The sequence below is a fragment of the Lepidochelys kempii genome, chromosome 25 (genome assembly GCF_965140285.1).
Source record: "Lepidochelys kempii isolate rLepKem1 chromosome 25, rLepKem1.hap1, whole genome shotgun sequence".
In the NCBI taxonomy this organism is placed as follows: Eukaryota; Metazoa; Chordata; order Testudines; family Cheloniidae; genus Lepidochelys; species Lepidochelys kempii.
Window position 1 is genome coordinate 11,446,446 of NC_136404.1, and position 14,306 is coordinate 11,460,751.

General features: G+C 59.1%; 1 protein-coding gene across 3 annotated transcripts in view; it reads right to left on the minus strand.

The window, feature by feature from the left end:
* SEMA6B (semaphorin 6B) overlaps positions 1 to 14,306 on the minus strand; it is an 88,312-nt gene that overhangs the window by 25,916 nt on the left and 48,090 nt on the right. For all 3 annotated transcript variants that reach the window (XM_073324601.2, XM_073324600.2, XM_073324602.2), the window contains exons 2-5: positions 9,586 to 9,719; positions 8,675 to 8,804; positions 801 to 861; positions 232 to 294 (exon numbers count right to left, since the gene is read on the minus strand). In XM_073324601.2, the coding sequence (XP_073180702.2) occupies positions 232 to 294; positions 801 to 861; positions 8,675 to 8,804; positions 9,586 to 9,719 (388 nt within the window). The remainder of the gene's footprint in view (positions 1 to 231; positions 295 to 800; positions 862 to 8,674; positions 8,805 to 9,585; positions 9,720 to 14,306) is intronic.

Sequence of the window (14,306 nt, forward strand, 5' to 3'; positions counted from 1 at the left end):
CATTAGTGAGCTGGGGTGTGGATCCTGGTGCACGCCCAAGCTGGGAGCGTGAATCCTGGCACCAGTGTGCATAGCATGGTGCCACTATTTTGAGTAATGGCAAGCACCTTGGGAGTCCTAGCCTGAGAGGAGTGGGGGGCGCAGAGTGCTGGGGCAATGTGCCGGGGAAACACCACTTCCCCCCAGCCCCCGCCCCTGCAGGCCAGGCAGCAGGGCAGGCTGCACCCTTACCTCGTGCTTCCCCTTCATCCGGCAGATGCTGATGTCATGTGGGTTCGACCCCCAAGTCAATTTCTGGGGATAAAACCAACAAGGAACTCAAGTCAAACTCAGGTGAGTGAAAGGCCCAGATGTCCTGCAGCTGTAGCTGCAGCTGCTCCCCCTGCACCGAGTTAGCCCCATCCCACCGCAGCCATCAGTGAGATGAGTTGGCTGGGTCTCAGCTCCCTGCATTTGGTGCATTGCTGAGAGCTGCATGAGCATCTCTATGCACAGAGGGAAGAGACCGGCCCAGGCATGCTGCCCCCTGCGTGCCAGTGGTGGCCTGAGGGGTTGGGCTGACATTTGTACCTCGGACACCTGCCCAGGGCTTCTAATTGCTAGGAGCCCCCAGGACTGTGTGACCTGCTCCTGGAGCTGCCTGGAGAGATCCTGCACTCAGGCTCCCACTTGAAGGCAGCGGCTTTGTTCTGAACCCATGAATAAGTGAGGCTGGTCCCTGGCGGAGGCATGGGGAGCCGGCCCTGGGGGTTAGCAGCCCCTGGGGGAGACCTGCAGCGCCGCCAAGGGCTGGCACTTACCTGCTGGTAGCGCATCTCGCTGGCTGTGGCAGGCTCCAGGCTCACCCGGTACAGATTATCTCTGGGGGGGAGAAGGGGGGCAGGCGCCTGAGAGAGTGCTAGGCCATGGGGGTGAATGTTATATACAGCTCTACAAAACCTACACAAAACACTCCCCAACCCACACTGCCGGCTCCCCATCACACATCCCCAAAAACATCTTCAACGCCTCCCCATGGACCTACCCACTCACAACACACATCCCTGAATCACTCCCCCAAGAAACACCCCTGTATACACCCCAATTCATTCCTAACCCCTCCCTACGAACCTACCCACTCACAACACACATCCCTGAATCACCCCCCCCCATGAAACCTCCCCCGTATGCACCCCAATTCATTCCCAACCCCTCCCTACAAACCTACACACTCATAACACACAAACAGCAAACAGGTCACCAGCAGTCACCCACTCATAACACACCTCTCAAACACAAATACCTCCCCAACACATGACAATCTCTAGGATTGTCCTAACACACAGACTCACACACACACACACACATTCCTAAACAACTCCAACTCCCCAAACAAAAATGCTCCCCGCACACCACCCCTTCCTCCCCCACCCCCTGACACACACCCACACCCATGCATGAGTGTAAGAGCCAGGCCTGGTGGGTGGGGCAGGCTGGTTCCCTGGCGAGTTGAGGGCATTTTCCCCGTCTGACATGGGAAGCTTTTCCCAAGCACTCCACTGGCCACTCCGTCCTGGAGCGACTGTCGGGCACGTGGTCTCTGTGATGGGAAAGGGGCAGCGGGGTCTGGGGGAGCGCAGGACCAGTTCCGCCAGCCCCCGCAGGTACTGTGTCCCAGACTCATGCCAGGGCAGCAGGAAGGGATGCCCACAGCTGCCAGAGCGGGCCACCCATGTGGCCCACGCAGGCTCCAGGTGGTCAGCAGCAGAGCAGGGCACTAGCCCAGGGCTGAGGCAGGCCGGCAGGGCGCCGTGCGCCGCGCCTGATCAATGCCACGTCCCCATAGCCGGCGCTGTCCGTGCAGAGGGCAAGGAGAGGCAGGGGGGACCCAAGGCTAGGTGAGAGGAAGGTTCGCAGAGCAGGGCGGAGGGACATGGCTGCTGCTTCTTCTGTGCTGGCAGAGAGCCGGCCTCAGGAGGCTCCCCCCCCCCCGCCAGTGTGTTCTGACCCACACGCGCCTGCCATTGAGGAGGGGGACACTACGCCGATCCGTCACCGTGACAATCCCCCCCCCCACCCACTCCCCCGCAGCTTGCTCTGCACTGGGCTCCTCTCCAGGGACAAGAGGGGGGATCCCCATGGGGACCAGGGGTCTTCACCAGGGAAGGGAGGAGGGGTCCCAGTGGGGTGGGGAGATGGGGAGCCCTGGGTCCCAAGCCTCCCTCGTGGAGCTAAGGATCGCAGCTGATGGCTATTTTAAAGAGATGCCTTCCTGGGACCTTTCCCCCCAGCTCCCTCCCCCTTTCCACCACCGGCTACTATACACTTCCCAAATGCCCCCACCCCGTCACTGGTCCCTGCCCCCTTTCCTGCCCTTTGGCCCCTCTCCCAGTCCTGCATGCCGGCCCCTGCCAGCACCCAGCTGGTCCCCATGCCCCTTCCACTCCTCCCGATCCCCCCCACAGCTGGTTCACAGTGCCCCCCCTCTTCCCCCACCTGCCTGGCTCCTGCATCAATTACAAGTGATGGTGCATTAATGAACCTCTGGGAAACCTCCCCCTAATTGCTGCCTCCCGGGGCTCTGGCAAAGGAGCAGAGCCAGGTCCTCATTAGAGGCAGAGGCCCTGCGTGCCGCGGGGAGGAGATGCCCCGAGGTCACTCTGCTGAGCCCCATCAGGGATGTGGAGCCGGTGGCTGAAAATTCCCTCTCCGAGGAAGCTGCATCACCCCCTGCTCGTCCAGCCTCCTGCCCCCCAGTGCCAGACAAGGAGCCTATGGAGAGAACAGGGGGCAAGTCACGCTCACCCGTTTGGGGCCTCCTCGGAGATGGGGTCTGGGTGACAAATCAGGGCCCGGCCACTTAATGCTGCCGAGCCGGCTGCTGCAAGGGTGCATGCGAGGGGGGAAGGGGCGGGCGCGGAAGATGGGGGTGCGGGGGCTGGGCGTTATTGGCAGGATCTGTAACCGTACAGATCACTGTTGCAACCACTGTTATATATTTGCCAAAAATATTGTACAAAGGTTGCCCACACGACGCAATCGCTCCCTGCTCTGTGCAACGTGGGACTGGCCCCGCCCCATTAAGGCAGCTTAGCGCACACTGTGGGCCACCTACATCTGTCGAGAGACTACAGTCACTGGCTGGCTACCTGTGACCTGCCACTGAGAGACAGTGGGGTGGGTAGGGGTATTATAGCACCTGTGGAATCCCTGGGGATGGGCAGACGCCCGCCCACATCTAAAAGTCCACATCTAAAAGCGGGGGAGACACCCAGACCCAGTAATCCAATCATTCCAGGGGACATGAAATGAAAAGGGTCGGGAGTGAAAGTGACAGGGACAGACGCACGGATGCAGAGGGGGACACCGGTCAGCGCCCTCTGCTCCTCGAAGGTGGCCAGGGAGCCAGGGGACACGGCCCAGAGGAATGCCGCCCGGAGACGTGACTTGAGGAAAGATCCCTCCCCTCCCCCCAATCCAACTTCCTCCTCCTGGTAGGGTGGACGGCCACCTTGACCAGCGCCCGGAGGAGGCTGACGAGGAGGTCTTGTGACTTCGTGGGGCCACGGACGGGGTGTGCATAAATTAGGAGGTGCAGGGAAAAGTGCAGCTAGAACCAGAAGAGAAGGAGGCTGTGGAGGAGCCAGAAGAAGGCCTGCAACTGGCGCCCTTGATGTAAATGCCCGCCAGGGTCTCCCTCTTGCAGCAGAAGGGGCAGATGTTGGGGGAGGTGGGGAACCGTGCCAGGTACGCACCTGTGCTCACAGCTCTGCGAAGGAGCCACCAACTAATATCCCCAGCGGGCCGCGGGACCAGGGTGGAGCATGGGCTGGCCCACCGGGGCTCCCCACCCTAAGTGGGGGGAAGTAGGTCCTGCCACTTGGTGTCAGGGTGGGACACAAGGGTGAGGACGTGAAGGGTGTGGAGTGATGGGATAAAGTGAATGACTCTTGGGCCATGCATCCACAGTGTCCCAAGCGCGTGGCAACTCCGTTGCTCCAGCCCCGCCTGACCCAGCTCTGGGGGAAATCACGCTGCTCTCGCTGGCAATTTGTTTCTCAATCTGGCTTTTTACGCTGATTTACGGGGCTGGTTTCCACCATAATCGGTGCAGTTAAGTGGCAGCCTTGGATGTGAAAAGTTCGCCTCTAAGTGCAGCTGCCGGTGTGTAAGGGCTGAGGCAAAATTATGATTCATGGAGCCGATCGGTGAGTGGGTAATTTATGCTCCGAGTGGCTAGCTCTGTTTTTATTCATCTCAATTAAACTGGGATGGCAAAAACTGATACTTTTGGGCTAATGAATGAACAAGTTAAATACGCATTTATATTCATTTGTGTTCCAATGCTCCTGGGCTGGTGGGCCCGGCACAAAGCCCCCAGACAACAAAGTGCCTGGAAAGCATTCCCTTCTCGGCACTGGCCGGCAGGGGGGGCCCAAACGTTGCCCAGCCAAGGGATATGCTGGGCAGGGCCCAGGGCTGTCTACTTTAGTGGAACGTGATGTAGCCCTCCTGTTTTAACACAGATGCAACCTACAGAAACTACAGTTCCCAGCATGCATTGCTCAATCTGAGCAGAAAAGCCTCTCAGATCTATACGGAGCATTGCATGCTGGGACCTGTAGACTCTGGGGCTCACACCTCCCGCTCAGCTCTAGGCAGAGCATTGCATGCTGGGACCTGTCATTGCTGGGGCACACACCACCCGCTCAGGTCTAGGCGGAGCACTGCATGCTGGGACCTGTATACTCTGGGGCTCACACCTCCCGCTCAGGTCTAGGCAGAGCATTGCATGCTGGGACCTGTCATTGCTGGGGCACACACCACCCGCTCAGGTCTAGGCGGAGCACTGCATGCTGGGACCTGTATACTCTGGGGCTCACACCGCCCGCTCAGGTCTAGGCGGAGCATTGCATGCTGGGACCTGTAGACTCTGGGGCTCACACCGCCCGCTCAGGTCTAGGTGGAGCACTGCATGCTGGGACCTGTAGACTCTGGGGCTCACACCGCCCGCTCAGGTCTAGGCGGAGCACTGCATGCTGGGACCTGTAGACTCTAGGGCACACACCGCCCGCTCAGGTCTAGGCGGAGCATTGCATGCTGGGACCTGTAGACTCTGGGGCTCACACCGCCCGCTCAGGTCTAGGTGGAGCACTGCATGCTGGGACCTGTATACTCTGGGGCTCACACCGCCCGCTCAGGTCTAGGCGGAGCATTGCATGCTGGGACCTGTATACTCTGGGGCTCACACCGCCCGCTCAGGTCTAGGCGGAGCATTGCATGCTGGGACCTGTAGACTCTAGGGCACACACCGCCCGCTCAGGTCTAGGCGGAGCATTGCATGCTGGGACCACGGGCTGCATTCTAGATCTCCGTAGGTTCTGTTTGCTGCAATGACTGAGTGCCCCGGCAACTAGATCTCTGTTTATCCAGCTTGGGTGCAGTCTGGGCAGCAGCAGGGCAAGATTCCCCTCAACTAACTGCCTGGCCACCATGCCACAACTCTGCCCTAGAGACATCAGCCTCCAGGGCCCAGTCAGTCCCACACCCCACTGCTCGCCAAGCTGACGGCTGCAGCCGCAGTTGTATGAGGCAGCCACCTCATCAGGGCTCAGACTGGGATGGGCTTGAAATTGCACTGGCCGCCATGGCTCCACAGGGCTGAAGGGTGAGCCTGGCTACCAAAGGCCAGTCGTGAAACCAAGGCGGTGGGTCAATGGCCATCCGTGGATATGGCCTCTCTTTACACCAGGGATCTCAAACTCGAATCACCACGAGGGCCACATGAGGACTAGTACATTGGCCTGAGGGCCGCATCACTGACACCCGCCCGCCCCAGTTCACCCCTTCCATGAGGCCCCGCCCCTGCCCCGCCTCTTCCCACCCCTGCCCCGCCCCGCCCCCATTTCAACCCTTCCCCAAATCCCCGCCCCTGCCCCACCTCTTCTCTGACTGCTCCCCTGAGCACGCAGCTCCCCGCTCCTCCCCCTCCCTCCTGGAAAGCACAAAGTGCCGCCAAACAGCTGTTTGACAGTGGGAAGCGCCTGCAGGTAGGCAGAGGAGCAGGGACACAGCACGCTGGGGGGGGGGGGGAAGGGGAGCGGGGGAGGGGAGTCTGGTGGGCCACAGGAAATAACTCTGGGGGTGCGGGGAGCTTGGCGGGCTGCAGAAAATAACCCCTCGGGCCGCGTATTTGAGACCCCTGCTTTACACAGAGACCTGTGGCAGGGAGTCTGGGTGCTACCAACACTAATGCAGTAATCACGGTCCTCTGCTCTCTCCCATCAGGGTGGCTCAGGTGAAGCAGGGACGCTGTGTTTCTACCATAAGAACAGCCACACTGGGTCAGACCAATGGTCCATCTAGCCCAGTGTCCCGTCTTCCGACAGTGGCCAGTGCCAGGTGCCCCCAGAGGGAATGAACAGAACAGGGAATCATCAAGTGATCCATCCCCAGTTGCCCATTCCCAGCTCCTGGCAAACAGAGGTTAGAGACACCATCCCTGCTCATCCTGGCTAATAGCCATTGATGGACCTATCCTCCAGGAACTTATCTAGTTCTTTTTTGAACCCTGTTATAGTCTTGGTCTTCACAACATCCTCTGGTAAAGAGTTCAACAGGCTGACTGTGCATTGGGTGACAAAATACTTCCTTTTGTTCGTGTTAAACCTGTTGCCTATTCATTTCATTTGGTGACCCCTAGTTCTTGTGTTATGAGAAGGAGTAAATAACACTTCCTTATTTCCTTTCTCCACACCAGTCATGATTTTATAGACCTCGATCATATCCCCCCCCCAGCCGCCTCTTTTCCAAGCTGAAAAATCCCAGTTTTACTAATCTCTCCTCATACGGAAGCTGTTCCATCCCCCTAATCATTGTTGTTGCACTTCTCTGGACCTTTTCCAACTCCAAAATATCTTTTTTGGGATGGGGTGACCAGATCTGCACATGGTGTGCACGTACCATGGAGGCAGTATGATTTTCTGTCCTATTATCTCTCCCTTTCTTAATGATTCCCAACATTCTGTTTGCTTTGTTGACTGCCGCTGCACATTGAGCAGATATTTTCAGAGAACCATCCACAATGACTCCAACATCTCTTTCTTGAGTGGTAACAGCTAATTTAGACCCCATCATTTTGTATGTATAGTTGAGATTATGTTTTCCAACTTGCATTACTTTGCATTTAGCACCATTGAATTTCATCTGCCATTTTGTTGCCCAGTCACCCAGTTTTGCGAGATCCCTTTGTAACTCTTTGCAGTCTGCTTTGGTCTTAACTACCCTGAGTAATTTTGTATCAACTGCAAATTTTGCCACCTCCCTGTTTACCCCTTTTTCCAGATCATTGATGAATATGTTGAACAGCCCAGGGCCCAGGACAGACCCCTGGGGGACACCACCATTTACCTCTCTCCATTCTGAAACTGACCATTTATTCCTACCCTTTGTTTCCTGCCTTTAAACCAGTTACTGATCCATGAGAAGACTTTCCCTGTTATCCCATGACAGCTTACTGGGCTTAAGAGCCGTTGGTGAGGGACCTCGTCAAAGGCTTTCTGAAGTTCAAAAGTACACTATATCCACTGGATCACTCTTGTCCACATGCTTGTTGACCCCCTCAAAGAATTCTAGTAGATTGGTGAGGTATGATTTCCCTTTACAAAAACCATGTTGACTCTTCCCCAACAAATCGTGTTCATCTAACCAACACACAAAGCCCAGAATTGCAGATTCGCCGCTGTGTTTACAAACGATAGTTGTGTGTTTCATTGACCAGCTACTGAGATGGAAAGCCCAGTTCAAAGTCATGATTGAGCCATAACAGATAAAGTTGTATATTCAGAACTGGCTTTCAGCCTTTACAAGGGAGGGGTCACAGAACAGTGAGCCACATATTAGGGTCCCCCTGTGAGGGAAGGGGTCACAGAGCTGTGAGACTCATATGCGAGGGGAGGAGAGTCACATGGTGGGGTGTGCGAGATGCAGGTTTTGGGGTCCTCTCTGTGAAGGGAGAAGACAGAGGACAGCAGGTCAGAACCAACAATTGGGGCACCCCTTTTGGAGGTCCAGACAGCAGAGGCCCATTAATGACTCACAGGGGGGAGCTAATGCAATGGAGCACTGCACCCCCACCTCCATTACCACATGGGGGGCTGGACCCCATCTCCGGGGGACCTCAGCCCATCCTCCACTCTCACCAGCATCCTCTCTCCCCCTCTCTTCCCGTAGGCTGCGGGTTGCTATGGCGATCTGGCAGGGTGCAACTTCCCCAGGTTCTGCCTGTTTGGGACTCACCCCCGACCTGTCCCATGCCCTCCCCCCTGGCCTCACCTCCTGGTCCTCTGGGTCTCCCCCTACCCCTCCACCACATCAGCCTGCAGGAAAGGAGGAGGAGGAAGGAGAAAGGACAGCTGGGAGCACAGAGATCTCCTCTTGCCCCCACTTCTCCCCCCAGCCCCCTAATTCCATCTGCACCCAAATCTTCTACTGCTCCCCTGACCCTCCCAATCCCCTTTCACACACACCTCCGATCCCTCTCCTCCTTCCTGTGCTGCTCCCCCATTTCCTGCCCTGGCTCCCTGGAACTCTTCTCTTCGCTGTGTCTTGTATCTTGGGGAGGGGGCGGCCAGAGATCTCTGGGGCGTGGGCCCCCGTCCGAGGGGGGTGCCCAGCCCGGAGTGGAGTGCGTTACCTGTCGCCGATGTACAGAGTCCTGTTGACCTTCAACATTCGCTGGATGTGGAGTCGCTCCGCCCCGCCGCCATCCAGGCCGGAGAAACGGCTCAGCCCGCTGCCCACGAACACCGAGTAGTGCTTCACATCTGCCAGGGGACAGCAGCGCCCGCTAGCTCCCCTCTTCAACAGCACCCCCGCGCTGCCCTCCCCGCCCCTGGACCCACTGCGCCAATCCTGCCCAGATCAGGGGTGAGCTGAGTTCTGCAGCCCCAGCTGAGCCAGGGGTTCTCTCCCATCAAATCGGTTTGATTGACTGGTCAGGAGCGAGGCTCTGCCCCCAAGCTCTGCCGATGCCCCACAATCCCGACCTGAAGGCACCCCCATCTTTGGCTTGGAATAGCCTCCCACCCGCCCCTCGCTCTGCCAATGACCTGCAAAGCAACCCCCACTGGCATGCCAATGTATCTGCCATGCCACATGCCGAGTTGGATGCCCCTCTCCCACTCTGCTGGCGCAGTTCCTCCCTGCTCAGCAGGACTGGCCCCCTTGCATGCCAGTGCCCCACCCGTCCAGTACCAACGCAGCCGCCCCACGCCAGGGCCACCTGCTCAATCGGACGCATCCTGCCTGAGCTCCAAGGCAGCTTCCCCCTGCGTCCCAGAGCGGCTGCCACCTGCACTCCGATGCAGCCCCCTGTCCTGTCAGCGTCCTGCCGGGCAGCCCCCTGTGCTCCCCTGCACCTGCCCCGAAATGGGACCCAATGTTCAACATGAAACCGGAGGGGCGGTGGGGGGGAGGAACCCGCACTGTAAAGGTGCACAGGGTTGGCTGAGGGCCCCTCTGGGCCAGCTTGGCACCAGGCTGTGCCCCCCCCACCCCAACTCTTCCTTGCCCGGCCCCCCCTCGCTTCCACAGTCCCTCACTTACAGTCTCCGGGGGCCAGGCTTATGGGCCCGGGCTCTTCCGGGAACGCGGCCTCGGCCGCACCCCCCAGCAGCAGCAGGATGAGCAGGGCACGGGGCGGCGTCATGGTCTCCAGGAGGGACGGGCACCCTTCACACCTGCGGTGGCACAAGGAGAGAGACGGGGGTGTGAGAGGCAGGGGGCACGGGGGTGGTCAGCAGCCAGCAGGGGGCAGGCAGAGAAAACCAACCCCCCACCCGCCCTGTACACCCCCTCCCCACCCCCAAAAGGCGAGAAGGGGACCGGGAGGGAATGTCTGGCTGTTCCTGTTTCAAAGGCGCTAATGAAAGCAGCTGTTTGGCCCCATCACGGCCCGCCACAGGGGGGTGGGGTGGGGGCACGGCTCGGGTTTCCCCCTGCCCAGGGGGCCAGTGAGGCGGGGGCTAGGGGGAGTCAGACAGACGCTCCCCACCCCCACTCGGCTCTATTACTGTTCGAGGGCCCCTTCTGCACTGAGCTCTCGGCTCCTGCCTGGGTCCCCAGGATAGGGGAAGGCGGCATGGGGCTGGGGACCCTGGGGTTCAGGCCCCAGCTCCGGCAGAGGAGTGATCTCGGGGTTAGAGCAAGGGGGCTTGGGATCCAGGACTCCTGGGTTCTAGTCCCAGTTCTGCCACTGACTCATGGTGCGACCCCAGGCAAGTCCCACCCCCTCCATGCCTCAGTTTCCCCCTCTGTGCCAAAATGGTGGTGACTGGGAACTGCCCCGTTATCCCGGACTCCTGTGCTCCCAAAACACCAGCCCCACTGCCGGGCACCCCTCTTGGCAGCAGCTGAGCAGCATCCCATCCCTAGGGGAGCCTGAGGCTGGCTGCCAACCCTCCTCACTGAGGGTGGGGCATTTGGAGGCCTGGCTGGAAAACTCACTGCTCTTCCCGGGGCCCTTGATCCCAGACCAGAGCACAGGCTCCCTGGCACACCGCGAGGGCTGGGTGAGGGGGCTTGGGGCAGAGGCTACTGGGCAGGGGGGCAAGAGCAGCTGTCTTTTTCCTATGGAGGAGGCCCTGGGTGGGAGGGGATTGTTTCTTTAAAGGGTGAAGGAAAGTGGGTCATTCCCAGACGAAAGAATCCCATATATGCTGGGAAACGCTGTTCTTTCCAAGTCCCGCTCAGCCCCCTCTATCCATCCCCCATCCCTCGCTCTCCTTCCCTCTCCTCCACTTCCCCCTTCCCTCTCTCCCCTGCTCCTCTGTCATCCAACCCCCTGCTCTGCCCCCAGCCCTCTCCTCCGATCTCCCCATCCCTCTCTCTCAGGATTGATGGGCTCAGAGGAGGACCACAGGAAACAGGAGAATTTGATTTTGCAGAGACAGCATGGACCGGACGGCCCTGGGGGCCTCCTCCCTGGCATCCTTCATCATGCAGCGCAGGCTGCTAGCCCCTCCAGGTTTGGCTAGCAGAAGCCTCCTCCCCAGAGCACCAGACACCCCCATGTGCACAAGTGTGACCCTCACCCCCTGGGGCTGGATCAGAACTGAGCACAAGGAGTCTGGAGCCACTGGTCAGCCAGCACCAGGGAACGCGAACCCCGTGCAGGTGGCTCGAAAAGCCTCCCCTGCCTCCCCCTCCCTGTGCTCCCCAGTGTCGCGGGAGGGTCTCTCTGGGTTTGGGGATTCAGGGGGAAGCTCTGGCTGGGTTGCCAAGGCCCTAGTGTTCTCCCACCCAGGCACTAAGCAGGGGTCATTTTAGATTTTGCTCAAACATTTCAGCGGCATAAATCAACATGTAGGTGAGTGACAGAGACGGGCAGCGCACAGGGACAGCCACGCAACCTCCCTTCCCCCCAACACAACCCACTGCCGAGACCCCAACACAACGCCCCCCGTGACACAACCCACTGCCCAGACCCCAACACAACCCCCCCGTGACACAACCCACTGCCGAGACCCCAACACAACCCACTGCCCAGACCCCAACACAACCCCCCCTGTGACACAACCCACTGCCCAGACCCCAACACAACGCCCCGTGACACAACCCACTGCCCAGACCCCAACACAACCCACTGCCCAGACCCCAACACAACGCCCCGTGACACAACCCACTGCCCAGACCCCAACACAACCCACTGCCCAGACCCCAACACAACGCCCCGTGACACAACCCACTGCCCAGACCCCAACACAACCCACTGCCGAGACCCCAACACAACGCCCCCTGTGACACAATCCACTGCCCAGACCCCAACACAACGCCCCGTGACACAATCCACTGCCCAGACCCCAACACAACGCCCCCCGTGACACAACCCACTGCCCAGACCCCAACACAACGCCCCCCGTGACACAACCCACTGCCCAGACCCCAACACAACGCCCCCCGTGACACAACCCACTGCCCAGACCCCAACACAACGCCCCGTGACACAACCCACTGCCCAGACCCCAACACAACCCACTGCCCAGACCCCAGCAAAACACCCCAGCACAACCCACTGTGAAGAGCCCAGCACAACGCCCCGTGACAACCCACTGCACAGACCCCAGCACACGAACACTACACTACAGACACAACCCACTGCAGAGACACAACCCCTTGCTCTGACAGCAGCACAAACCACACAGGACACCCCAAACGCACAAAACGCACCCTGCTATGTCGACACACAAGCCTTCCCTCCACTCCTTTCTCAGTCACTGTGGCCCACACCGCCATCCTGCTGGTCGCTCAGGCCCATAACCGGCGTGCCATCTTGGATCCAGACCTCCCTCTAGGGCCTCCCACCCAGGCTGGGGAAGATTCTTTCCGGGGACCATCTCTGAGATCCGGCCTCTCTCATCCATCCCCGCAGCCGAACCGCTCATCCAGCCTCTCATCATCTCGCATCTCCGCTGCGCCATCCTGCCCTCTGCCCTCGACACACGTGATCTTGCCCCACTCCGCTCCGTTCACAATGCGGCTGCGATGATCGTGGCTCTGACCAGGTCACCCCTCTCTTTGCATCCCCTTCGCATCAGACACAAGCTGCTTGTCTTCCCCCTTCACGGCTCTTCACCACCTGGCCCCACTGACCCATTGGCCCTTATTCACTGTCGAGATGTCAACTCCTGCCTCCGATCGGCCCACGCGTTACATCTCCAGACAAGCCCCTTTGTCACTGGGCAGGCGTTCCCCGTAAACATCCACAAAATCCTTTCAGTCCCGCCACCAAACCTTCCTTTGCCCTGAGGCCTGCACGAAACTAGACAGCAGTTCGGCGGCTGGGACATCCGGCCATCTTGCTGACCCGTATCGTATCATTGGTTTCCTCGTTTGCCCATCTGTCTGTCTGTACCTGTTGTCTCTTGTCTTAGACTGGGGCAAGAGCTGTCTTTTTGTTCCACGTTTGTACAGGGCTGAGCGCAGTGGGATAATAAATAATAACTCGCATCATTCCAACGCAATATAGTGAAACACCCTCTTCACCCCCAACCTAAAGCGACAGGCACTGCACAGACAGAACAATACCCCCCGCAACCACCAAGATACACACTGACACTGCCCACACACAGCCACAACGCCAACCCAAGAGACATGCAGTGCACAAACACAACCCCTGCACACTCCACTCCCGTACACACACCGCAGACCACAGGCCAGATAGGTATGTAAGGGCACACACACACACACACACACCCACACAAAAACACCAGGCAGATGCACCACTCCACAGGGACACCTTCGTCTGGGGTCGCATCCTGGCTGAGTGTAACTCCCCAGAGCTGCCCGGCGCGGGGGCCACGTTACAGATGAGGGCCCTGCCAGGGCACGGCCTCGCGTGGGCCATCAGGCGCTCGGTTCTTGCTCCAGGGAGACAGAGGAAAGACGCACAGCGCAGGTAGGCAGAAAGACAGAGGCAGCTGGGGAGGAAGAGGCTCTTGGGCATCCGCTGGGCTGCGGATGGCACCTGGGCCGCGAGATCCTCTCCCCAACAGACAAAAGGCTCCTATGCTGCCCTGGTGCTCTGACTACGAGGAGAAACTGGCGAGGTGTGACAAAGGACAGGCCATGCTCTCCAGCGGTGACCCTTCCGCCACCGGCTTCGCAGCCTCCTGGGGCCCTGAGGGAGAGGTGATCGTGGGCCGTGGCAGTTCGGGTTGCTGCTTCCCCAGGCGATGGGGAAGAAGGACTGGGATGCAGGTGATGGGAGGCTCGAGAGATGAACTGGGTGAGGGAGGGAGAGGGAATGGAAGGGTCTAAGGGTCCCATCAGCACAGCATCCAGGCGGTGAAGCAGGGCATGGGTTTGCCCCGTGGCAAGCAGCTGGGGTGGGGTGATGGAAAAGTGAAATCTATACACCCCCTCCGCCCCTACACCTGCCCCCACTAACCCCCCACTCCCCAGTCCTTCCACGTACACACACGGCCCACCGCATGGAAACATACATCCGTCCCACTGGGTACCCATAAAGACACACACACACACCACTCTCTGGGCACACAGACACTCCCCCCCAACTCCCTACACATGATCCACTCTTTCTATACACACCCCTCCCACTCTCTACACAGAAACACACATGTGTGCCAGTCACATATACCGCCTCCTCTATACACACTACTCTCTGCACCCTCTACAAATACATCACCCTCTCAACACACACACAGGAACACGACCTCAAGTTTTGTACATTCTCAGCTTTCCCCACCGGCCACCTACAGTGCCCATAAAACCCCCATCCCTTGCAATCGTGGCGTGATGTAACGTCG